Source organism: Panthera pardus, unplaced genomic scaffold (genome assembly GCF_024362965.1).
Source record: "Panthera pardus isolate Hobbes unplaced genomic scaffold, ASM2436296v1 HiC_scaffold_27, whole genome shotgun sequence".
Lineage (NCBI taxonomy): Eukaryota > Metazoa > Chordata > Mammalia > Carnivora > Felidae > Panthera > Panthera pardus.
The window spans coordinates 119,468,848-119,495,461 of NW_026526843.1; the positions used below are offsets into that span (position 1 = coordinate 119,468,848).

At 50.3% G+C, this 26,614-nt stretch overlaps 1 protein-coding gene across 3 annotated transcripts; it reads right to left on the reverse strand.

Moving 5' to 3' along the window:
* Positions 1 to 957: 957 nt before the first annotated feature.
* ARSD (arylsulfatase D) lies at positions 958 to 25,822 on the reverse strand. Of its 3 annotated transcripts, none has more exons than XM_019431155.2 (10): positions 25,392 to 25,822; positions 23,413 to 23,562; positions 17,161 to 17,282; positions 13,675 to 13,797; positions 11,290 to 11,713; positions 10,534 to 10,670; positions 9,088 to 9,222; positions 6,748 to 6,910; positions 4,989 to 5,110; positions 958 to 2,225 (listed from the first exon to the last, which is right to left on the reverse strand). In XM_019431155.2, exons 1-10 carry the CDS (start codon positions 25,433 to 25,435, stop codon positions 1,861 to 1,863), a joined length of 1,785 nt encoding a protein of 594 aa, XP_019286700.2. In that variant the 5' UTR covers positions 25,436 to 25,822; the 3' UTR covers positions 958 to 1,860. The 3 variants fall into 3 exon arrangements, with proteins under 3 accessions (XP_019286700.2, XP_019286701.2, XP_019286702.2); XM_019431156.2 differs by lacking the exon at positions 25,392 to 25,822 and adding an exon at positions 23,996 to 24,223; XM_019431157.2 differs by lacking the exons at positions 17,161 to 17,282; positions 25,392 to 25,822 and having other exon boundaries at positions 23,413 to 23,525.
* Positions 25,823 to 26,614: the final 792 nt, after the last annotated feature.

The following is a 26,614-nucleotide window of genomic DNA, read 5'->3' on the forward strand; positions in this document are numbered from 1 at the left end:
AGAGAGGGAGACAAGAAGCAGAGTATCCCAAGCAGGCTCCACAGTCAGCACAGAGCCCAACACGGGGCTCGAACTCACCACGTGTGAGCTCATGACCTGAGCCGAAATCCAGATTCCCAACCACTGAGCCGCACAAGCACCCCTTCTGTGGATGGGGAGGTGGAGGCTGGGGTTAGGAATTCTGCAGAATCTCCTTCACAAGGGCTGACTCAGCTGGGAGGAATACCCTTCCTCCTGCAGCTGAGAATGTCGATGTGCTGCCCGGAGCTGCGGCAGCTATATTGAGGCCCTGAGGTAGAGGCTAGGACGGTTAGAGACTAGGTGTGAGCCTGCCGGCCCTGGGTTGCTCCCCTCTCTCGTTTATGACATTTATTCCCAGGGTGTGTTACTAGCAGCCCCAAAATAATCTCTGAGAAGAGTAGGCAACATACTTTTATCTCCCATATTGAAAGGCTGTCCCCGGAGGCAACGCAATCCCAAATAGGCTGTACGATTAATGGCTACAGAAATCGGACACTGGTTCTTTGATAACCCCCGAGCTTTGGAAAACGATTAGGACTGGGGTGGGGGGGGCATGATTGGGTGTCCACTGGGATTGTCTTGTTTCGCAGATGAGAAAGTGGACACGCACTCCCTGCCCACGACATCCTCCTCGAGAAAGGGAAACCGAGCTCTGCTTTTCGCTGTGCCCCTTCTGGGTCCCCCGGCCAAGTGCTGGCCTTTTGGGGAGCTTGTGAACATTTATCGTCCAAGGGCGCCTGGGGGGGCTCAGCCGGTTGAGCATCTGACTTCGGCTCAGGTCATGATCTCACAGTTTGTGAGTTCAACCCCCGTGTTGGGCTCTGTACTAACAGCTCAGAGCCGGGAGCCTGCTTCTGATTCTGTGTCTCCCCCTCTCTCTGCCCCTCCCCTGCTCATGCTCGGTCTCTCTCTCTCACAAATAAATAAACATTAAAAAAAATTTAAGCATCTATTTCCCAGCTTTCTTGGGGTAGAAGTGACACATCAAATTGTATGTATTGACGGAGGACAGCATGACGATTCAATGCACGTGTCCATCATGAAATGAGTGCCCCAGTCTCGTTCATGAGCCCAGCTGCCACCTGCAGTCGTGATCGCCCCCTGTGTGCGCGGTGAGGACACCAGACATCTGCTCTCTGCAGAGTTCAAGTATATACCACTGTATTAGGAGCTATAATCTACGTGGACCGTGAGGCGGGCACAAGGTAGACCTCTTACAACTGGAAGCTCATGCCCTCCGACCACCCCCCTCCCCACCTCCCCCAGACCCTGGCAGCCAGTCTTACGCTCTTTTGTAAATCATACTTCATACTCTTGTGAATCAGGCTTTACCAATGAAGGAAACAAAAGCTCAAAAAAAGAGCATCAGAGACAAGGTCAAGGAGATCCGCTGGTTGCAACTTAGCGGCAGAAAGTCTAAAATAATCACCTCATTCGATAACTGTTTCTGACTCATCTGGGAACCGTTTCTCTGTTCTGTTCCCACATAGTGATAAAACGATGTGATCGGCTTTAAAAACTCTGCACCCCGGCTGTTCGGGGCTGCACTCTTATCAAGAGTGTTGGTCCCCATCGGTCAGCCTTGCCTCTCATTGTAATAAACTTTGTTGTGACTGTCACTGGTGCCCGTAGTGTTCTGTTTCAGGAGTCGTGTGGATGCAACACCGCGATCACTAGACTGTAGGGCATGTATGCTTTTAACTCTTTGAAGAACCGCCTTCCTGTTGTCCAGGGTGGCTGCACCAGTCTGCATTCCCAGCAACGGTGCACGAGCGCTCCTTTCTCTGCACCCCGTCGCCAACCTGTGTTGGATGACGGTCACCGTGGCCGAGGGTGAGGTCACGCCTCGCTGGGGTCTCCGTCCTGCGTGCACGCGCATAAGGGGAAGGTTCCGCAGCACGGCTGCAGCCACGGCTTCCAGACGATGTTGCCCAGGGAAAACTGGGGGGGCACAGGACTCAGGGTCCTCCTGTGCTGTTCCAACGCCTCCTGCACCCGCGCCAGCACCGCGTGGTACCGGGGCTCCGAGCCAGGGGGCAGGGGCCGCGTCTCCGAAGGGTCCCTGGACAGGTCGAAGAGCAGAGGCGGGCTGTGCTGGGTCACGCCGTCCCCGGAGCAGGGGCACACGCCTTGGCCGTGGCAGGCCCCCGCCCCCTTGGGGTGGAATCGCGGTGTCATATAGTGAACCTTCCAGAGTCTTCCGCCTAAAGGCAAACAGGGAGGCGGTCAGGGCAGGACGAGCCAGCAGAGCCAAGAGCCAGCCCTGGGGACGTCTTCCACGTCCCGTTCAAATGGAGAGGAGAGAATAAGCAGCGGGTGCTCTTGCAAGTTTGAAAAGACGTCACGTCCTCGTGTGTGTGCGCGTGTGTGTGTGGGTGCACACGTGTGTGCATGGTGTGCTCCAGGCACACCCAGGCCAAGGGACTCATCCCAGAGTGCTCAGCGACACACTGAGAGAACCGTGACAACAACATGGCAGAACAGTCAGGGGTGAGGCACAACTAACCACAGCACCTGGGGTGAATTTCACGCGTCATCGCGGCCAGCCTACAGCACCCAGACAGACACGTGGTCAAACACTAGCCTACGTGTCAGTGCGGCGGGGACTTTCTTGGGTTGTTTTTTTTTAGAGGAGATGAACAGTTCCATTAGTACACTACCCTCCATACTGTGGGTGGGCCTCACCCAATCAGTTGAAGGCCATAGGAGCGAGCAGACAAAGGGCCCCTAAAGAGGAAGGAATTCTGTCCAGAGCAGAAATTCTGCCTCAATTTCCAGCCTCTGGGCTCAAGATGGCAGCATGCATGCTCTCCAGGCTGCTGGCCGCCCCTGAAGATTTCAGACCTGCCGCTCCCCATGGCTGCATGAGACAATTCTTTAAAATCTCTCCCTGTTTCCATGCATTCATCCATCCATCCATCCACCCTCCATCCATCCATCCATCTACTACCTATCATATCTATGTCACTAGCTCTTAATCAATCTATCCTGTCATCCGTCCACAATCTGTCATCTAATCATGCATCCATCCTCTATCATTTATCTACAAATCCATCCATCCATATCTCCATCCATGCACCTGTCTGTCCACCCATACATCCATCCACCCATCCATGTATCCATCTGTCCACCCATCCATCCATCCATCCATCCGTCTATCCATCCATCCATCTGTCCATCCATCTGTCCATTCATCCATCCATCCATCCGTCTGTGCATCCATCTACCATCCATCCATCTGTCAATCCAACCATCCACCCTCCATCCATCCATCCATCTCTCCATCCATCCACTCATCTGTCTGTCAATCCTTCTACCACCCATCCATATCTGTCTTTATCTTCTGTTTCTATCATCCATCTATCATTTATCTGTCATCTATCCATCTATCCATCATCCGTCTATCACCTGTCTACCCTTCCATCCATCTGTCCACCCACCCATCCACCATCTATCCATCCATCCATCCATCCATCTGTTCATCCATCCACCGAACCATCCATCCATCCATCCATCCATCCATCCATCTATCCATTCATCCATCTGTCCATCCATCCATCCATCCATCCATCCATCATATCTATCTGTCCATCCATCCATCCATCCATCCACCCATCCATCCATCCATCCACCCACCTATCTGTCCATCCATCCATCCATACATCGATCCATCCACCTATCTACCCATCCATCCATCCATCCATCCACCCATCCATCCATCCATCCATCTACCTCCCTATCCATCCACCCATCCATCCATCATCCATCCCTCCATCCATCATTCCCCTATATTCATCCATCCATCCATCCATCCATCTAACCATCCACCCACCCACCCACCTACCATCCATCCATTCATCCATCCACCCACCTATCTATCTGTCCATCCATCCATCGATCCATCCACCCACCCCCCTACCCACCTTTTCATTCATCCAACCTCCACCCATCAATCTTTCCATCCATCCTTCTATCCATCTACCTACCTACCTACCCCTCCATCCATGCATCCATCCACCCACCCATCCATCCACTCATCTGTCTGTCAATCCATCTACCATCCATCCATATCTGTCTTTATCTTCTGTTTCTATCATCCATCTATCATTTATCTGTCATCTATCCATCTATCCATCATCCGTCTATCACCTGTCTACCCTTCCATCCATCTGTCCACCCACCCATCCACCATCTATCCATCCATCCATCCATCCATCTATCCATCTGTTCATCCACCATCCATCCATCCATCCATCTGTTCATCCATCCACCGAACCATCCATCCATCCATCCATCCATCCATCCATCTATCCATTCATCCATCTGTCCATCCATTCATCCATCTACTCTATATCCACCCACGTATCCGTCCATCCATCTGTCCGTCCATCTGTCCATTCATCTATCTGTCCATCCATCTGTCTGTGCATCCATCTACCATCCATCCATCTGTCCATCCACCCATCCACCCTCCATCCATCCATCCATCCATTTGTCCATCCATCTACAATCCATCCATATCTGTCTTTATCTTCTATTTCTATCATCCACCCATCATTTATCTGTCATCTATCCATCTATCCATCATCTGTCTATCACCTGTCTACCCTTCCACCCATCTGTCCACCCTCCATCCACCCTCCTCCCATCCATCCATCCATCCATCCATCCATCCACATCTGTCTTTATCTTCTATTTCTATCATCCATCCATCTATCTACCTATCATCCATCTATCTCATTAGCTATTAGTCAATGTGTCCTATCATCCATCCATCACTTATCTGTCATCTACCCATCTACCCATCATCTGTCTATCACCTGTCTACCCTTCCATCCATCCATCCATCCATCCATCCACAGTCCATCCGTCTGTCCATTCATCCCACACACTCTTGGTTCTGTCTCTCAGGGGAACCCTGACTAATGCAAGCCCCCTCCTGCCACAGGAGAAGGGTGTGTACTCACTGTCTTTCTCGTGCCAGCGTGCTGCGTGCAGATACTTCCCGCAGTAATGAAACAGGAATTCGTGTGCTGAGTGCTCGGCAGTCCCTTGCAACAAGGGCACCAGGCTACGGCCATCGATCACCCTGATTCAGTGAAGAGACACAGGAAGGAATCAGACCAAGGTTGTTCGTGCAGTGTTGCACCTGCAAATGAAACGCCAAGCTTGGAGGGGGCCCCCGCTGAGGGCAAGGGAGACGAGCCATCTCCCCAGTATCGTGCAGATGGCAGGTTGCTGAGCGGGATGCATACTGTTTTTAGACACAAAGTCACTAAGTCGTGGGGTCACTTCTTCCACACAAAGTCATCTTAAATTCTGGCTAGACTGCCCAGGCCCCTGATTTGAGTGTTAATGCAGCAGAATCATAACATAACATATTATGTTATGATTTAAAATCATAACATAACATAAACATGTTATGTTATGATTTTAAATCATAACAGATTCCAAGACATGTTGTCACATGTCTATAGGAGCTGGGTAGGGAAGCCAGTAACGGCCACGTGACCTGAAGTGTCTTCCTTACAAACAACTTATATTTTTAAAAAGTCCTTAATCTGGGAGCACCTGGGTGGCTCAGCCAGTTAAGCGACTGACTTCGGCTCAGGTCATGATCTCGCGGTTCATGAGTTCGAGACCCGCGTCAGGCTCTGTGCTGACAGCTCAGAGCCTGGAGCCTGCTTCAGATTCTTTGTCTCCCTCTCTTTCTGCCCCTCCTGCACTCACACTCTGTCTCTGTCTCTCTCTCTCAAAAATAAATATTAACAACAAAAAAAGTCCTTAATCTGAACTGAATGTAAAAATGGAGTTATTTTCCCTTTTATTTTAATTGTACCCTAGTTGTGATGGTTCTATCTTCTATATCTACTTGGCTGGGTTATGGCGCCCAGGGATTTGGTGAGACACCAGCCTAAGGGTTACCATGAAAGCGTTTTTTTAGATACGGTTAACATCCACAGTCAGTGGACTTAGAGCAATGCAGAGCATCCTTGATAGTGAGGGTGGGCCCCACCCAATCAGTTGAAGGAGAGTTTCAAGAAGGGAAGGATGCGTTCAGAATCTTGCCAAGAGCAAAGCCTGAGGTTTCCCAGAGAAGATGAAATTCCGCCTCAAGACTACGACACGGAAAATCTGGCTGCATTTCCAGCCTGCTGGCCCGACATGAGGATTTCAGTTGAACAGCCTCCACAGTTGCCTGAGCCAATTCCTTAAAATCAAAGTCTTACTTGATAAACCCACAGACACATACCTGCACATATTGTATTGGTTTTGCCCTTTTATTCAGAAGTGTTTATTTGTCGTCTTAAAATCAAATCATTGTGAAAAGATTTACTTTTTTGTTTTTACCCTGTATTAGCGTGAGACTTTGGTAATGTGCAGATATCGAGGTCACAGCCTCATCCGCCTATGGGCAAGACTGCCTTTTCAGGAAATCATAGGGGGATGTTTTCCAACGGACTGACTTCTACTGCTTTAATCTCCCGATTGTTACAGTTATCAAATTCTACCCACTCGGCAAAACCGGTCAATGGACCCAATAGTGTATTTAATCATGTTTTCGCGAGTATGGTTATTTTGTGTTGTTAGGCTGACCCCTACCTTTGAGGACGTGAGAACCTTTTAAATGTTCTCACGTTGTGGTCGTTTTTCTCCCCCACGTGTGAAATAGTGCAAGGGTAGCTGTCAGGAACTGGGGAACAGAGGGTCTCATTGCACGTGTACCTGTCCTGGGGCACGTGGCCGCCCCCCAGCTCGACCACGGTGGGGAAGACATCCATCAGACTGGTGGGCTCGTGGATCACTCGGCCAGCTGGCAGCACCCCAGGCCACCGGAAGATCCCCGGGACGCGGATGCCGCCTTCCCAGCCCCCCATCCCTTTGCCACCTGTAAGGAAGTGCCATTAGGGTGGTCCAGGAGACGGTCTCATCCACACACACACCTGGGCACACCTAGTGTTTCCCTGGACACCTACGCCCATCAACGCACTCCGCGGCAGGCTGCGTTCCCCATAAATGGTTGTGGCAATAATTCCAGAACCTCGTCACTCCCCCACAGGCACGTGGAGTCTGTGCACTCTCTCCTTGTGATTCAGGGTGTCTTTGTGACCGCCAGAAAAAACGGGGTGTGCGATGCATGGCATCAGGGGCATAATGGCCCTGGAGTTTCACACTGTGTACGGCTGGTGACCCCTATCTCATTCCATCCTTTTTCCTTCCGGAAGGACTGGGAACTGGGTCTGGGACCACCGTCCCTCCCCCACCTCTCCTCCTTTCCCACCTGCTCACCACACCATCCACCTGTTCCTTTACCCCTTGCCTGGTTCTTCCTCATTTCTGGCGTGCCTGGCAATGAGCTGGGACCCAGCTTGGCTCTTGGGGAAACACGCGCAACTACGGAGCATTAGGGAACATGCTTACGTTGCCTAGGAACTCTGCATAGGGGAGTTAAAGCAATCTTGTGTTACAGAAGGAGAGTTTTACGAAGGGAAGGATGCGTTCAGAATCTCACTAAATAAAGGCTTCTTTGCCACAGTTCAGATTATAATGTGTTTCCTTTCATTTTCTGTCGCCGTGTGACGAGTGACTGAAAATCAGCGGCTTCACTCCTGTGTATCTGGTCCCGGTTCTGTATGCTGGGTTGGCGGGTATTCTGTTCCCGGTCCCACGGTCGGAATTCAAGGTTTCGGCGGTTTGTAGAACATACTACCGGGAACAGTGAGAATCTACTGTAAATGAACCTGCTACATCTTGGACATGTATACGGTCGATCAGAAGAAAAATCCATTTGCAAGGGATAGGAACCTATAAAGTCAACCCTCATTAGCCCCCGGAGTGGTGTTCTACAGAGCCGTCAAAAACATCCCATGAGCAAATACGAAACCCCAGCTCCCAGGAGTAATACAGGGCTCGGTTCCAGGGAGACTCTATATTTTCATCAGTCAGTTGGTATATTTCTGTGCGTTTGGCTTAAACACACCTTACTGAATAGATACTGTGATTCATTGACATTGATGTCACAGCCAACAGCATTAGAACGCATGTCTCGACCAAGCGGATCTAACACACTGATTTTCTCCATGAGGCACATCACAGGCTTCTTGCCCTCGGACACAGGGCACAGCCTTCAGCGCTATGGTTGGGAGCCATTTGAAGCAGCAAAGTCGCCAACAAAAAGCAAACAAAACCGCAAAAACGTGGCCACGAAAGAGACCTGTGTTCATAGTCTGAGAGACGAAATATAGGCACACGGTCGCCTCATCCAACCTTAACTGGGAATGTGTGTGTCAGGTGACCAGTATTTTCATTGCTCTTTCAATGACCACAAATTCATCATAAGTATTGATTTGGGGGCTACAGATAAATTTTAGCAAGCAGGAGAATTCATAAATATGGAATCCATGAATCACGTGGAGCGATTGTGTCAGACTTTAAAAAAAGTTATGATGGGCTAAGTATCGCATAATATAGTCAAATACAAGGATGCATATAATTAGGGTTATAGTTACTGTACTGTCTTTTATTTAGGATGGCATTTGTTTTGTCTTAATCATTTATTTGTATATCTCGCACTTCTACTAAAATGTAAACTCTTCATGGGAAGGTCAGGTGTCTTTTTTTCTCTCTCTTGGCATCTGGTAAAATTTGGTGAATAGCTGCTACTCAAGAAATCCCCCTTTGAAAGCACACACTCTTGGGGTGCCCGGGGGGCTCAGTTGGTTGAGCATCTGAATCTTGACTTTGGCTCAGGTCATGATCCCAGGGTTGTGGGATTGAGCCCTGTGTTGGGCTCTATGCGCTGAGCGTGGAGCCTGCTTAGGATTCTCTCTCCCTCTGCCCCTCCCCTACTCACACTCTTTCTCTCACTTTCTCTAAAATAAAAAAATAAAAAAATAAAAATACAATGAGAGAAAGAAAGAAAGAAAGAAAGAAAGAAAGAAAGAAGAAAGAAAGAAAGTGAGTACACACTCTTTCCCCCTTCTGCTTCTTCTCCAGTCTCCACTGCTGGAGTCATTTGGTGGACCACGTATCTGCCTTTTCAGCCCCGATCTCCACTGGTCTCACCTCTGAATATTCCATTCCATCCCCCCAGCTGGCCGCGTTCGTCTCTTGCCTCCAAATGTCCTCCGTGATCAGAGGTAAAATACGTGAATGTCGTGTTTTTCAGACCGTTTTCTTCAATGGCCTGAAGGATTTCACCTTTAGGAAAAATAGAACATTTCAGGACAGAGCCAGTAATCCATCATCAGTGAATTCAACCCAAATTTCCCCATTCTTGCTAGAAAGCCCCCCAAAGTGGATTCTGCAGTCACCATAGACCATCATAATGCACGTTGTCAGAAAGGGTCAATGCCTATGAGATTATTCTGATGCCACAGGATTCAGAATCTTGCTTACAAAGGTATCACCAATGCAGAGAACATAATAAACACCCAAAGTCATAGAGTGTTCTGAACACGCATGGTTGGCACGCATACACGTGTCCATGATGAGTGCATGGGGGTGGCAACGTGGTGAGAAAAGGTTTGATGGGAGTCCCCTGTTGGGACACAAGGAAGCCAGACCTGTGAGCATCTATCTGTGGGTGTTGACACAGGGAGCCCAAGGCTCGGGAGTGCAGAGCCACGTACAAGCCATGTGCACATTTTATCCATGGAGACCGAACGTGCATCTAAAGCACTGAAAATGAAGATTTTAGAGCACATTGGCATGCGTAACAGTGGAAATGCAGAGTTTTAAAACATATTGTAATCCACCCTCCCATTTTGGGGTTGTTTGCCTCTTAACTTGGTGTACCACATCACTATGTTTCTCCCAGGACATCCCTCAGAGCCTGCAAGGATTTAGATGTCTACGTCTTTCTGAGAATCTCTATACAGTTGACACTAAGTGTGATACGCCATGTATCGGCTACACTCCCAAGTGAAAACAAATAGAATCTACAGTCTCACTGGATCTGTCCGGACTTTCTCGAGGCCACAGGAGGAAAGCTGTGTTGGTCTGTTGTCCTGAACAACAGTGTTCTTGCTTCACTTTCGGTAATGTCTCACGATGGCTTTAAATAACGCACTTCATGGAAGGATGATTTTGTGCAGAAGCAGACTGAGGAATCAGAAGTGCGGAAGGAGCACGTGAATGATATGGGGACGTTTCTCTCTCTTCTTTGCCTTTTTCATTATTCTTTTTAAAAATTCTTTTTTGATGTTCATTCATTTTTGAGAGATGGAGAGAGACAGAGTGTGAGTGGGGGAGGGGCAGAGGGAGAGGGAGACACAGAATCCGAAGCGGGCTCCAGGCTCTGAGCTATCAGCACAGAGCCCAATGCAGAGCTTGAACTCACAAACCATGAGATCATGACCTGAGATGAAGTCAGATGCTTAACTGACTGAGCCACCCAGATGACCCGTTATTCTTTATTGCAACCGGGTTAACAGTGAGATGGCCCATGTGTTTTCCAAACTTGAGCAGTGACTCCAAGAGTGAATGAGGCTCAGGTGTGCATTGACTTACCTACCAGCCAATCCATCTCCTCAACGTTGTCGCCATATAAGCCGTGCTGGCTTTTCCCGAGAAACTGTTTTGTGGTGACCAGGGGGATGTGCACATGTAGCAAGGACACAAAGAGGAGGAATGGCCCGTGCTTATTTCTGAAAGCAGAGAAACACCCTTCAGACACGATGGAACCTATTTCGACATTATTCGATCCACCTGAGCCCCTGAAAACCATCTCCCCATTGAGGCTGGTTGAGGAAATCCCAAAGATGATAAAAAGACTCAGGTGCTCTGACAAGTCACCTCTTCTTTCAAATGTGGTGTTTTTGGTGCTCCTGGGTGGCTCAGTCGGTTAAGCGTCTGACTCTTTTTTTTTTTAATTTTTTTTTCAACGTTTTTTATTTATTTTTGGGACAGAGAGAGACAGAGCATGAACGGGGGAGGGGCAGAGAGAGGGAGACACAGAATCGGAAACAGGCTCCAGGCTCCGAGCCATCAGCCCAGAGCCTGACACGGGGCTCGAACTCACGGACCGCGAGATCGTGACCTGGCTGAAGTCGGACGCTTAACCGACTGCACCACCCAGGCGCCCCAAGCGTCTGACTCTTGATTTCAGCTCGGGTCATGATCTCATGGTTCATGGGTTCGAGCCCCACGTCAGACTCTGGGCTGACAGTGCGGACCCTGCTTGGTATTCTCTCTTTCTCTCCCTCCTTCTCTCAAAATAAATAAATAAACTTAAAACAATAAAATCAAAGGTGATGGTTTTATTACCTTTCAATATAGGAAACTGCCTCCTGTAGCATGAGATGCGCAGTTCTTTCCAAAACCATGGGCTGCTCTGTGACGTCATGGTTTCTCATCAGGATACAGTTCCAACGACGCACAAACCCGAAGCTGGCATACCAGGAGACAAAAAAGAGGAAGACGAGGCTGGCCGCACCCAGGACGGCTTTCCAGGGCACGGAGATTAACCCGCAAATCTTGCCAAGAGCAACGGTCAGCACTCCCAATGCCGCCACCTGGGTGTAAAACCACAGCCTCCCTCTCGTGCTGGCGTCCACTTCCGGGGGCCTGCCTGGGTCACAGTCATTCACAAGCGTGAAAGGCATGCCATAGAAATAGTCAAATCCGTGGTTCAGTGGGTGGTGGCAGTGGTCAGTGCGGGATTCACAATTTACGCCCTGGTGCCATTTCCCTGAAAATGAGAGCAGGGCCTTAGAGAAGAACATACAAATAAGGTGCTCCGTCTGATACGAATCACCTTCTCAATAATTTGGATGTTCTGATGAAAAAAGATGGTATGCAACCAGCAAAACTTGAACGAGAAAAGCAACATAATAGGAGCGCCTGGGTGGCTCAGTCGGTTAAGTGTCCGACTTTGGCTCAGGTCACGATCTCATGGTTCATGTGTTTGAGCCCCACGTTGGGCTCTGTGCTGACAGCTCGGAGCCCGGAACCAGCTTCGGATTCTACGTCTCCCTCTCTCTCTGACCCTCCCCTACTCGTGCTCTGTCTCGGTCTCTCTCTCTTTCTCAAAAATAAACATTAAAAAAAAATTTTTTTTAAAGAAAGGCACACAATAGAAATTCAAAATAGAAAGGGAAGAAATGAACTCATTCGATATTGGGGTATTTTTAAATGGGTGCGTTACACTTTGCAAACAGTAATGAACATTACAAATACTCATGACGGTTATCAAGAGATTAAAGGTTTAAGATTTTCCGGACTGTGTGGAAGTATAAGTTTGTCACCCTGGACTATCCTATTAAATAACTCACATAATATCATTTACTGCTATTTCTTACTTAGAAGACAGCCGCTTGATAACAGGAGTTGGTTCTTGCAAAATCTCGAGACCGAGTAGAAGTAACCATCTCACTCCACCAACCAGTAAGCAAGAAATGCTTATAATAGATTTTTTCCCAAAGGCAAGAACTTTTGACAACAATATCATTGAGATGGAACGTGAGTAAGCCCGTATATCAAATTCCAGCAGGATATGCAAGAATTGGGTTCTCTATGGGCACTTTAAAAAAAAAAAAGTTTAACATTTATTCATTTTGAGAGACAGAGGGAAACAGAGCATGAGCAGGGGAGGGGCAGAGAGAGAGGGAGACAATCCAAAGTAGGCTCCAGGCTCTGAGCTGTCAGCACAGAGCCTGACGTGGGGCTCAAACTCACGAACCGCGAGATCATGACCTAAGCTCAACTCAGACGCTTAGCCGACTGAGCCACCCAAGCGCCCGTCTATGGGCACTTTCTATTTCATTTACTCCAGACCTTCAACCACCTTAAATTTAGCTACAAAACAGGATAGAAAAGGCTGCAAAGTACTATTTGCCATAATTTCCAAGCGCACAGGGTACACCGGGTCCTTGCCCTGTTGCTCCCTCCCGTGACTCACAAAGTGTCTTCAGAACCTATAGGAATGGGTTCTAACTCCAAGCCCGGGTATCTTCCTTTATTCCCCTGCTTTCATTTAAGGCAGCAAAACAGTTCGAACAGGGTGAGGGTGGTGGAGACGAAGAGTGTCCAGGAGGGTCTCCACCTCTCATGCTGTCAAGAACAGCCTTCTCTAAATATAGATGGCACGTGTGCACCAGAAGAGGCACAGAAGGAACCGGTACACAGGTCTGCAATTCTAGTCAACACAAAATAAATCTACTTTTCCAGTTCTGGGGTCAGGGACACTGATCCAATGGTGGTGAGTTGCTAATGGAAAGTTCTAGTCAATTTGGGTCGCTAAGAAGTTTTGCTCCATTTCTTGGGAGTGAAAAGAGAAAGCTGATAGTGTGGATGTGCAACGAGTCCTTGAAAATGTCCCCGAAGATGTGATATGCTATGTTCTGAATGTCTGTGTCGCCCCCAGATTGCTACATGGAGACCAGAAAAGTCATGGGTGCCGGGAAGCAGGTGCCTATGAGAACAGCCCCGAATGTAGAAGCTGGGGATGGAGGAAAGAGGGCCACCTCCCAAGAGATTGAGTGAAAAACTGCCTGTCAATAACAGAAGTTCCAACGGTGTGGCAAACCCAAGAGAGATCAGAAGGGTCCAGCCCCCGATTTTGGTTCTGACACACGACTTTTTTTTTCCCGCCTTGTAGGGAAACAGGCTCTCTTGATGGTTGGTCTTCCTGTTCACTAACGATATGAGTACCTATGAGGCCGGTCGCATAACCTTGTTGCTGCAGGATTCTTGCAAACGTGGTTTCATTCTCGGGGAGTCCACCCGATCCCCCGTTCCACTGGAGGGCGCGGTACCCATCATGGGCTTCCATGCCTGTGGAACAGAGCAGACAGCAAGTGCTCACTCTCCCTTGACTACAGCAGGGCTTCTCACCTGGGGAGGAGCCTGGCCCACACCAGTGGACTCGTCGCCGTGCCTGGGCTTGGCCTGGGTGTCACAATTGTGGGAGGGGTGATACTGGCATCTGGTGGGTGGAAAATACCCTACGGTGCCCAGGACGCCCCCACCACAGAGAATTATCTTGCCCCAAAGTCAGCAGTCCTGAGATTGAGAAACCCTGCCTTACCATGAGAGATTCAGTTTATCTATCTATCCATCTATCATCTATCTGTGTATCTATCCACCATTTATTGATCCATCTATCCATCCATCATATCTATCTATCTATCTATCTATCTATTATCTATTATCTATCATCCATCCATCATATCTCTCTATCCATCCATCATATCTATGTATCTATCTATCTATCTATCCATCCATCATATCTATCTATCTATCTATCTATCTATTATCTATCATCCATCCATCATATCTCTCTATCCATCCATCATATCTATCTATCTATCTATCTACCTACCTACCTATCCATCCATCTATCATCTGTGTATCTATCCATCACTTATCCATCCATCCATATCCATCATTTATCCATCCATCCATATCCATCACTTATCCATCCATCCATCCATCCATCCATCCATCTATCATCTATCTGTGTATCTATCCATCACTTATCCATCCATCATATCTATCTATCTATCTATCTATCTATCTATTCACCCATCCTTCCATCCATCCATTCATCTGTTTCTGTTTCTGTCATCTATCAATCCATCTATCTACTCATCCATCCATTTGTCCATCTGTCTGTCTATCTGTATCATCTATCTACCTTACTCTCCATCTATCAATCTATTATCTATCTATCTATCTATCTATCTATCTATCTATCTATTTATCTATCTATCTATCATCTGTCCATTCATCATATCTATTTACCCATCATACTTATCTATCTATCTATCTATCCATCCATCATCTATCTATCAATGTATGTATCTATTATCTATCATCCATCCATCCATCCTATCTTATGTATCTACCTATCATATCTATCTATCCATCTTATCTATCTATCCATCCATCCCTATTTCTATCTATCTATATATCTATCTATCCATCACACTTATCTATCTATCTATCTATCTATCTATCTATCTAGTATCTATCATCCATCCATCATATCTATCTATCTATCCATCCATCATATCTATCTATCTATCTATCTATCTATCTATCTATCTATCTATTTATCTATCATCTGTCCATTCATCATATCTATCTATCCATCCTATCTATCTATCTATCTATCTATCCATCCATCACTCTTATCTATCTATCTATCTATCTATCTATCTATCTATTATCTATCATCCATCCATCATATCTCTCTATCCATCCATCCATCATATCTATCTATCTATCTATCTATCATCCATCCATCCTATCTATCCATCTATCTTGCCTATCTACCTATCCTATCTACCCATCTTATCTGTCTATCCATCCATCCATCCATCCTTATTTCACTCTCTCTATCTATCTATCCATCTATCCATTCATCATATCTATCTATCTATCTATCTATCCATTCATTATATCTATCCATTCATCATATCTATCTATCTGTCTATCCATCATATCTATGTTTCTATCTTTCTATCTATCCATCATATCTATCTATCTATCTATCTATCCATCCATCCATCCATCATATTTATCTATCTATCCATCACCCAACATATATTCTATCTATCCATCCATCCATCCACCCATCCATACATCATATCTATCTATCTATCTATCTATCTATCTATCTATCTATCTATCATCTTTCCATGATCTATGTCAGTGTTTCCAACCAAAGACAATTCTGCCCCCCAGAGAATACTTGGCAATGCCTGAAGGTATTTTTGGTTGTCACAATTTGGTGGGGAAAGTGGGTGCTACTAGCTTCTAGCATGTGGAGACCCGACCCCTAATCACACAGAATGTGACTATGTTTGAAGATAAGGTTTTAAAGAGGTAAAATGAAGTCAGTAGAGTGGGCCCTGATCCCATAGGACTGGTGTCCTTTTAAGAAAAGAAGATGAGAACACAGACACGCACAGAGGGACGACCACATGAGGACACAGGGAGAACATGGTGTCTGCACGCTGAGAAGAGAGGCCTCAGGAGGAAGCAGCCTCAGCCCCACCTGCTTTTTGGACTCCCAGCCTCCAGGACTGGAGAGAAAATTCATCTCTTTTGTTTAGGCTGCCACACCTGTGGCGTTCCATGTGGCATCTCAAACAGCCTAATACAACAATATTCCAATACGTGAATATACCAGGTTATTAACCCACTCTTCTGCTGGTGAACTGTCTCCGTGTTTGCATCTTACAAACAGTGCTGCTGTGAACGTTCTCATTCCATCTTTTGTAGAACATGTCTGTGTGTCCATATTGGGCACATACTCAGGAACTGCTGGGTCACAGGGTACGCATGCATTTAGCTTAAGCAGACACTGGGAATCAAATCAGGGCCCCTTCCTACATCCTTGAAGTTCATCACACCAACCTCTTCCTTGTCCTTTTCTGACCCTGACCCTCTTGCTTCCCCCTTATAAGGACCTTTGTCATGACACTGGACACCTGGATAATCTAAGATAGATTTCCCATCTCAAGATCCTTGATTTAATCCTATCTCCAAAGTCCCCTTTGCCATGTAAAGGAACATTCGTCACTTCTGGGATTTACAATGTGGGATCTTTGGAGACCCTCATTCAGCCCCCTATACACTCACCCAGAGCCTGTCTGAAATCATGACTCCACATCAAGATTGACTAAAATATTTTTTTTTTTAATTTTTTTTTTTCAACGTTTTTAATTTATTTTTGGGACAGAGAGAGACAGAGCATGAACGGGGGAGGGGCAGAGAGAGAAGGAAACACAGAATCGGAAACAGGCTCCAGGCTCCGAGCCATCAGCCCAGAGCCTGACGCGGGGCTCGAACTCACGGACCGCGAGATCGTGACCTGGCTGAAGTCGGACGCTTAACCGACTGCGCCACCCAGGCGCCCCTAGATTGACTAAAATATTTAGACAACTAAGCACAATGTCAAACATAGTCAACTACCCTTGGAGAGTTTCAGCCTTTGAATTCCCAGTCAACCCAATCATTGCATGACTATATAAAACACAGTATTCTTCATGTAATTACAAGGTGATGCCTCTGCAGATTATATTTGCACCGTTTCCCCTGGATCTCAAGCATCGCTAATAATATTGAAGATGAGAAATGAGTGGCGGTAGGTAGACATACCGCTTTCTCGATTGTCCCAACAACACCGACCTGATCTGAAGGAGTGTCTCCCTGTGAGGAAGGAAGATCTGCTCGGGGTGCACAGGGGGGCGGCTGCCAAGTGCTGGGTGAGCCTCACGCCTTCCTCTGCAAGCCGGTCGATATTGGGTGTCCTGAGCAAACCACACAGACAATCACTGTCAGGACGGGGACATGCATTCAGCTTATGGGGATCCATGCACTGGAAGGTACTGGCAGAGTGCATTTCTATAGGTTTTAGAAGTAGTTGCATATGGTGTCTTGCAGAGGCAGATGGACTCACCCCCAAAACAACCAGCATGAGCACATGCACTGAGTACTGCTTGCTATAAAAGATGCGGGGCCCTTGTCCTGGGGTCCTCAGCTGGAACCCAACCCACTGCCTGTATATCCAACATCTGAGCCCACTGTGTCACCAGAGGGTCTTGGGGGTCAGGAACAAGCTTCCCCTGATACCCATTGCTGCTCTGTGAGCATGCTCTGTTCCACATACAGGAAATGGTCTTCCCAATCGAATGGGGACAAAGTGCCCCTTTCCTGCCTAGACCACCAAGTTTTTGCGCAGATGGGTTATAAATAGCAGAGAGCAAGTGGATTAGAGAGAGAGAGGACGACATGAAGACCAAGGTCCACTGGCTGGAACAGAATCTGCAAAAGCCAATACCTAAAACTTCCTTATGGGCAAGTGGTCCAAAAGCCAATGACCTCTAGGTGAAAGGGACCTTTGGACAGTATTGGAGGCATGGGTGGAGGACTTCCTAGCTGAGATGAAGATTATTGGTGGAGGATTCTGGGAGTCGAGTGTGGTCCACAACCATTATCTACAGGGGAGAAGAGCCTCTAAAGTTCCCTGTTCACCCAACGCTACAGGAGGATCAGGCTGAAGTGACTGTGGCTTTGTTGAGGGGGAATGGGCAGCCCCGGGCTGAGTCATGGCACTAATGGGCGCTATTTTCTTGTACATAAGGCACACCCCAAGCCCTGTGACACTGACTGCTTGCTAGTGGGGGGTTCCAGGTGTCCCAGAGTGTCTGTGTCCATAGGTTGTATGGACAGAGGATAGAAACAAGATGAGCTGTGAAGGAACAAGAGGTCAACTGAAGGACCTCTCTGAGTTGGTGGGCGTCCCAAAGTCCTACTTTTGCTTTTGTTTCGGTCCCTTTGATTGAACATGGTACATGTTGTCTGAAAAAAAAAAAACATGAAAAATTAAATGTATTCGTCAAAACCCTCAAAGCCACTGAAGCATAAAGGTAAGGGCAGGAGGATCGTTTTCAAAAGATGTTCGTTGTTAAGGTGTAAACTTCTGAGCTGGTATAGTAATATAATCGTATGATGATTTTGGGGGTCATTACAGTGAAAAGCTGCATTTTTGGACACCCTGTGTTATCTTTAGCCCTGGCGATTTCTCGGCCAATGGAGCGATCTCCCCGTTTGCGTGGAGACAAGCAAAGTTTGCAGGTTGAACCCCTCACCCTTGGTCATGGAGCTAGAAAGTGCCAAAGGAGGGCTTAATGCCAAATCTGTTTGACTTAAAAAAAAAATCCAGAGTGTGCCGTACTGGGCATTGTGACTCAAGCATCTTAGATATCGGGGGTCACATCTTGTATGAGTCACGGATTATCTGATCGTTTACAACCACCCAGCCACTTTGTGACCGTGGCAGCCTTTTTCCTGATCGCTTTGTTCCTGTTCGAAGCCAAGGAGTGCCCCTCACCCTCTTGTGTGTAAGCTGATACCTGAGCTCCATCAGCTGTGACTTCCAGGCCCTCCCTGCCTTCCCAGAAACCACAGGGGAAGCTCAGACACCTGCTCCTCAGGGCAACTGCTGGGGCCCTGCCAAGCCTCTGTTTCCAAAGAACAGCTGTGTCAATGTCATTCAAGATAGTTCTGGCTGCTTTTGACTCATATTTTAATTGCAACCAACTGAGATATAACTGTTGTTGTTAAAAAGCACCCATTCTGTACTCATGCTGGTTGTTTTCAATAACCCAATTATAGAAATTTACTTTTCTTTCTTTTTTTTTTTTTTTTTGGCTCAGCTATGAACATGATTTGCAAGGGGCTTATAGGATTCTACCAATTAAATATAATTTTGTTAGCATTGACCTATTTTTCACAGTTGGCAAAAAGTTCTCTCCAGTTTGATATCCCAAAGTCCAACTATGTATATATTATCTACAAATTTATGTATCATTTATCTATCCATCCTTCATCCATCTTTCCATCCATCTATCCATCCATCCACCAATTTTCCATCCATCCATCCATCCATCCATCCATTCATCCTTCTATCCACCTGATGAGGGAGCATAAGGCTGAGACTCGGCACACAGCTCCCTGCCCGGGTGGGACATGTGTGACGTTCCTCAGACACCCCTTGATGCTCAAAAACAAAGTAAAGGAAAGAAAACAAATGGTTAACTGATCGAGATCACAGTCATGCAAGACAGGAGTCTTGATCAATTTAAAAATGTCTTAGTACATTACAAGAAAAAGGCAACCCTATCAATAGCCTCATCTCCAGAACCCTATAGACTGTTTCCTGGAGTCCCAATATCACCCTCCCCTCCATCATGATGTAGGGAACAAAGGCAAGAAGGAAATGGTAGATATAATGACATTTCCTTATAACCTACAGCCCATTGACAGATACTTGAGGTAAGTACAGAGTAGAACATTTCTCCAGGAAACCCCTACCTCCCAATGTTAACGCCTTACTAGAGGAAAAACCACCTTAACTTGACAATAGCAAGGTCTCAGCTATCTTAGGAGTCCTCTTTAGCATATCAAAGTCCTTCTGGAGGCCTCCCTTCTGCTTTTACCTCCCCCACCTCCATAGTATATAACCAGTCACTCTTCACAACCCCAGTACACCTCTTTCTGTGGGTCCTGTCCTGTGCTTTAATAAAGTCACATTTTTGCACCAAAGATGTCTCAAGAATTCTTTGTTAGCCATTGGCTCCGGACCCCACCATCACTCCAGAATCCCATAACATCTCTCCCTCCCTCCATCCACCTTTCCTTCCATCCATCCATCCATCCATGTATCCACCCACCCATCCATCCCTCCATCCATCCAGCCAGCCATCTGTCCATCCATCCATCTATCCATCCATCTATCCATCACATCCAGCCAGCCAGCCAGCCAGCCATTCAGTCCGTCCATCCATCCATCCATCCATCCATCCCATCCAGCCAGCCAGCTATTCAGTCTCTCCATCCATCCATCCATCCACTAATTTTCCATCCATCCATCCATCCATCCATCCAACCTTCCTTCCATCCATCAATCATTTGTCTGTCTATCTCTTTTCTATCAAGTATTTATCTCTTACACATGTCTTTATGTTGTGGAACAGAATGTAAAACACTACAGGTTTCAACCTCAGCATGGAAATCTTCTCCTGCAGAATGTCATTCCTTCACTTGTTAAAAGATAACCTTAAAACAGGAAAAATGCTTATATATATGTGTGTGTATATATGTATATAAAAGTTGATTGCCAAATACAGTCTTACAGTATTACTCTCAAACGCCTTTCATTTTTTACACATCCTTTTTCTTTTAACTAGGTATTCCGAAGCCGGGGTGGGGTCACAGAGCCAGTCCTGGGACTCCCTCTTCTGTCCTGACCTCCTGTGCCCCCTCAGTGCCTACACACTCATTACACACCTCGTGGGTTCTCAACGTCCCTTTCTCACGAGGCCAAGTATCTGGGATATTGCGTTGCCACCACTGAGTGTCCAGTGTTTCAAACAGGCAGAAGTGAGTCTGGACGCACCTCTCTACGGGGTCCTCAAGGTCTGCTCCGTCCATCAGAGATACCTCGTAGTTTCATGGTTTAGAACAAAGTTCAGCCCACTATGGCCAAATCTGGCCCTAGCTCTGTTCTTAGGGGTCCCCGTGGAGCTAAGAACTTTTTAAGATGTGTCACGAGTTGGAAAAAATGAAAAGGGAAGAAGGGAGGGTGTGAAACACAGATCCGGTGTGGCCCACACAAGGTACCGGAGTGCTGTGTGGCTGACCCCTGATTTAGAACGCGAGCATCTTCTAGCGTATTTAGACACGCGCACCGAACGCCGAGGCGGCTGGAAAGAATGATATGGGGCTGATTTACTACCGGAGGGAGAATGGCCTTGTGCCAGATGGGTTGGAGGGATTTCATCGCAAATCACTGAACGATGTAGTGAAGGAATGGAACCACGTCGCCGTGAACCCAATGACAGTTTCTCTACATCATGTGGTTCTTACACAAAAGTTAAGTGTTCTAGGGGCGCCGGGGTGGCTCCATTGGTTCAGACGGACCTGGAGGGGCACGGCCCCCATGTCTGCAAGAGAACATCTTTGTGGGCGAATCCCAGGGTCTGGGTACTTTTGTTAATTAGTTTCTTTTTTTTTAAATATATTTTTAAGTTTATTCATTTTGAGAGAGAGAGAGTGTGTAAGCAATGGAGGAGTCCAACGCAAGACTCGAACTCACCAACTGGGAGATGACCACCTGAGCCGCAATCAAGAGTCGGATGCTTAACGGACTGAACCGACCAATTTCTTCATGGCGGTTTTCTGAGGCCCAAACCCGCAGGCCACAGAAGGTCCCGAGGGGTAGGGATGCATCGTATGAATTCTGGGGGCCACGATTCAGTCCATCACGGGAGGCGGGGGGGACGATGGTTAAGAGAAAGCAAAGGGTTCCCTGGAGGCATGAAACTGTCCTAAACTGGTTCGTGCCGATGGATGCCCATCTCTGAAGATCCGGAAGCCAATGAATTGTCCACGTTGGGTGGCTGAATCGTCTGCCCTGCGCGGGCTCCGCGTGGGAAAGAAGAAGCATGAACACAGGGGTTTCTCCTGGTGCTGGACAGGCAGCTCGGAAAGAGGGTGGCCCCGGTCTGTGTAGGTCAGCCCTAAGGTGGGCACCTACTGCAAGGCGGACGTGTGTGAATCTGCGGGTGGCGGTCGTCCTCAAGGAAATGCTCACGGAAGGAGTGAGATGCTTTCTTCCCTTTTGTCCTTCTGCACGGAGCCAAGCAGGCAAACGTGCCCCTGGGAGCACGCACACCCTGCCGTGGATGAACCACAGCCCCGGGGCAGATCGGCCCAGTCCTAATCCCCAGTGTTTATTTGGGAATAGGAATTTACCCTGGAGTGGGGACTTGAGAGATGTAACTAGTTAAGGATCTGAGATGAGCTCATCCTGGATGAAGGTGGGCCCTGAATCCAATGACAGGTGTCCTTGTAAGAGTCAGAAGAGAGACACAGACACAGAGGAGAAGCTGTGTGAAGGTGGAGGCAGAGACGGGAGGGACGTGGCCACGAGCCCAGGGATGCCTGGAGCCCCAGAAGCTGGAAGAGGCAGGAAGGACCCTCCCCTGAAGCCTTGAGACAGAGTGTGGTCCTGCCCCCCTGGATCTCAGGGGCCCTGCCCTGCCTGGATCTCAGTGGCCCTTCCCTGCCTGGATCTCAGCGGCCCTGCCCCTCCTGGATCTCAGCGGCCCTGCCCTGCCTGGATCTCAGTGGCCCTGCCCTGCCTGGGTCTCAGCGGCCCTGCCCCTCCTGGATATCAGTGGCCCTGCCCTGCTTGGGTCTCAGTGGCCCTGCCCTGCCTGGATCTCAGTGGCCCTGCCCTGCCTGGGTCTCAGTGGCCCTGCCCTGCCTGGATCTCAGTGGCCCTTCCCTGCCTGGATCTCAGTGGCCCTTCCCTGCCTGGATCTCAGTGGCCCTTCCCTGCCTGGATCTCAGTGGCCCTGCCCTGCCTGGGTCTCAGAGGCCCTGCCCTGCCTGGGTCTCAGTGGCCTTGCCCTGCCTGGATCTCAGCGACCCTTCCCTGCCTGGATCTCAACAGCCCTGCCCTGCTTGGATCTCAGGGGTCCGGCCCTGCCTGGATCTCAGCAGCCCTGCCCTGCCTGGATCTCAGCAGCCCTGCCCTTCCTGGATCTCAGCAGTCCTGCCTTGCCTGGGTCTCCACAGTCCTGTCCTGCCTGGATCTCAGCAGTCTGGTCTCCCGGATGGAGAGAGAATACAGTCCTGTTGTCTAAAGTTCCTCCTTTAGGAAGGAGGCAGCCCTAGGACAGGAATACACCCACTCACCCAAGTGCCGTGTTGTTTGAAAAGTTTGGGATCCTGCTTCCCTGTGTAAAAGCAATTTTTCAGTGTTCAGATCTGATGCTCTAAGGAATCACCACTATAGGCAGATTTTAAATACATCATTTGGCCAAATACACCCCCCACCACACAGGCAAACACAACAGCTGGACTGGGTACCTCAGGGTATTGTTTCCATAGCAACCAAGATCCCCAATGCCAAGATCATCTGCCATTATCAGTAGAATGTTGGGTTTAGAGGCATTTGCTGCTTGGAACCCCGAAGTCCTCAGAAGCAAACTGAGACCGAGTAGAACCCACCAAGAGTCCCTGGAGACAGAAACAAAAGGCGAAAATTAGGGGTTGGGACTGGGAGGGTTAGGGGAGTGACATTTCAAAGCAGGCTGCTGGGGAGGCTCGAGCATCTCCACCAAATTAGGATTCATCCCAAGGGCCTGCATCTGGGCCCTGGGTTCCTTTCCTCCTTGCTTTGTAACTCCCACCCCCAGAACACTTGAACTCGCTGGGGTCTGGTTGTGAAAGTTAGGGTCTGCCCGAGTGAGGTTTCTTCCCGTGAATTAACCCAGGCCCGTCCTGCCGACCCCTTGGTAATGAGGCCACTTCTGTGAGGTTCTTTCTGAAGGACTTGCGTTCAGGGCCTCGCCTTCCAGCCTTTCAGGGTGCCAAGCGGGCCCGGGTGCGCCAGGCGTCCCACAAGCGACCCCGCAGGAGGGAGAGGGTCTAGGCAGCCGGGGCAACTTACATTTCAAAAGGCAGAATGTGGGATTACAAGCACCCCAGGCGCGACAGGGAGATGATGGGACCCAGTAGTTACAACACGGATTTGAAACGCATGGCGCCGGGGAGGCCGGGGCGCACCGCTGACCCCGCGTGGAAGGGACCTGGAGCGTCCCCGACGCGGATCCCGGACCCTGCCCGCCCCAGAACCGCGGGGGGCGCCTGGGGGCCGGGGGCGCCCTGATCCCCATTCCTGGCTCCTGGCTGGCAGCTGGAGCGAGCGCCGGGGTCCCCGGCAGGGCCCCCAGGGCTGTCTGGTCCCTGCATTGCGCTCCGGTGCGCCCGCAGTCCGGGGAGGGAACAAGGGGGCAGAGGGAGCGCGACCGGACGCAGGCGGAGCAGGGAAGGGGCGGGCCCGGCGCGTCTTAGAGGGCGGCGTGGTGGTGGTGGCGGGGGGGGGGGGGGGGGGACACACGGTAGCGCGCGGGCTGGGGACCCGCGAGGACTGGGCCTGTGTCGCGTTGGGGGTGGGGACACGGGTGCGCGCGGGCTGGGGACCCGCGAGGACTGGGCCTGTGTCGCGTTGGGGGTGGGGACACGGGTGCGCGCGGGCTGGGGACCCGCGAGGACTGGGCCTGTGTCGCGTTGGGGGTGGGGACAGACGCCTGCGCGAGGGCTGGGGACGGGGCGGGACCGAGCAGGAGGGAGGAAGCGGCGCCCTGAGCGGGGCGGGGACTGGGGTTTGGACCGGACGTGTGTCCGAGGGGGGAGGGTGCCGCCGTGCTGGGGCGGGGGGCGGGAACGGAACAGGGTGGGGGATGGGCCGTGGCCTGGGGTGCCAAGGGGCTGTGCTCGGTGGGGACGCCGCCCGGCTGTTGGGGGGGTAAGAGACCCAAGGGGGGTGGGTGGGACCTGTCTCTGCCGTTTGGGGACATGGCCGCGCTCCGGGGGTAGGGGAGGGCTTTGGGGGAGAAGGGGGGTACTCGGGGCCCAGGGGGGTGTCCCAGGCAGTGGGGCTGGGGGACACGGCCGCGCTCCGGGGTTAGAAGAGGGCTTTGGGGGGGAAGGGGGGTACTCGGGGCCCAGGGGGGTGTCCCAGGCAGTGGGGGTGGGGGCACGGCCGGCCGCGCTCTGTCGGGGCGTGGCCTGTGGGACCCTCTGGGTGTTCCCTAGCCTCTCGAGGCCCCTCCCTCCCCTCCCCTCCCCTCCCGGCGTCTTGTGGCCTCCCCCCGACCCCCCAATAAGGCTGGCTCTCGGGTCCAGCAGCCGACAGCCGGCGAGAGGGGCCTCCAGCTGCGTTTTGGAGGCGTACCCCCGTCCGGCCCGCCCGCCCGGCCCCGGACTCGCGCTCGCCCAGGTGCACCCCCTCCCCAGCGCCCCCATCTCCGCCCCGAGTGGCCGCGTCCCCGGGCCCCGCGCACCTGGCAGCGGGCGCGGCGCGTCCCCTCCGAGCCCCGGGTCCCATGGCCGCGCGCGGGCCGGGCGCGCAGGACCTTGTCCCCAGCCTGCCCCTGCGGGGACCCGCCCCGGCAGCTGAGTCCTCCGGGGTGCAGGGTCGCGCCCCGCCCCAACCCGCTTGATCCGCAGGCGCCCGGGGGCCTCCGGGAATTGATCTCGGAAACAGGTTTTCCGGGATCCCGGCCGCCTCCGGGCGGACACTCCCCGGAGACTGGGGTGCAGGAGGGGAGGGGATGGTTCCTCCTGGCTGGGCCTGGGCACGGGGAGCCTCCAGCAGGCCTCGGCCAGCGACCCCCGCTTTCCAGCGAGTTCCGGAAAGGTCTGGGGACTGACGTGCGGGCAGGCAGGCAGGCAGGATGTGAATGCCAGGGTCCTGGACGCAGACTCCTACTCTGTGTCCAAGTTTTGGGGGTGGGGGGGGGGTGTGGAGAATGTGAGCGGGGCTACTTAGTTCCCGTGTTATCCTTCCAGCTCAGTTCTGCATTTGGGGCCGATAGGAATTGGGAATGAACGTTCCCCGCTAGCTTGGGAGTGGGCCTAGTTTGCCCTACTGCCCGCGCCTTGCTGGGGGGCTTCCGGCCTGCAGAGCTTTGAAAGAATACATTTCTGTGGTTTAAGCTGCGTCCTCCGTGGTTCCTCGCAGATGCTGGGCTCAGGGGAGGGTCACAGGCGGGGACTAGGTGTCTGTGTGTGTGCACCCACAGGTAGTTGCGCTCGGAGTCTGGAGTAAAGGCCCCGTCCTGCCGGTGTCCCGTCCTGGGCAGGTGCGGTGCAAAGCCAGCCAGCAAGGGAGGTTGGTCATCGCGCAGTGACCTTCCAACACGGGGCCGAAGGACGTGCAATTCTCAGCACAGCCCCCAATTTCTGGGTGTCCCTAAATCACTGGGGCATTTGTTCACCAAGAATAATGATCCGCCTGTGCCCTTTGAACTGGCCCGACTCCCACGTTTTCGGGGTCGTTGATTATATTGGGCGCGCACCTGCTCTTTGCCTGAAAATCTGTTTGGCACGGACCTCCTTTCCGCTGGGACTCGAGCTCTTGATGGGGCCAGAGTGGCCTCGTCTGGGTGACACTGAGGTCTGTGGGTGAAAGTCCCTGGGGTGGGGGTGGGGGGCTCTGCTCCTCCCCACTTCGTTGTGGGTGGTCTGAACACCCCCCCACCCCCCCATGGCTCCTTCTAGCTAG

Excerpts from the sequence above, each read along its gene's own strand:
- ARSD (XM_019431155.2), bottom strand. The coding sequence starts at position 25,435 with ATGGGACCCGGGGCTCGGAGGGGACGCGCCGCGCCCGCTGCCAG. Across the intron at positions 13,798-17,160 it reads GAGACACTCCTTCAGATCAG|GCATGGAAGCCCATGATGGG; the intron begins GTCGGTGTTGTT and ends TCTGTTCCACAG. Across the intron at positions 5,111-6,747 it reads GGCCACGTGCCCCAGGACAG|GGTGATCGATGGCCGTAGCC; the intron begins GTACACGTGCAA and ends TCACTGAATCAG.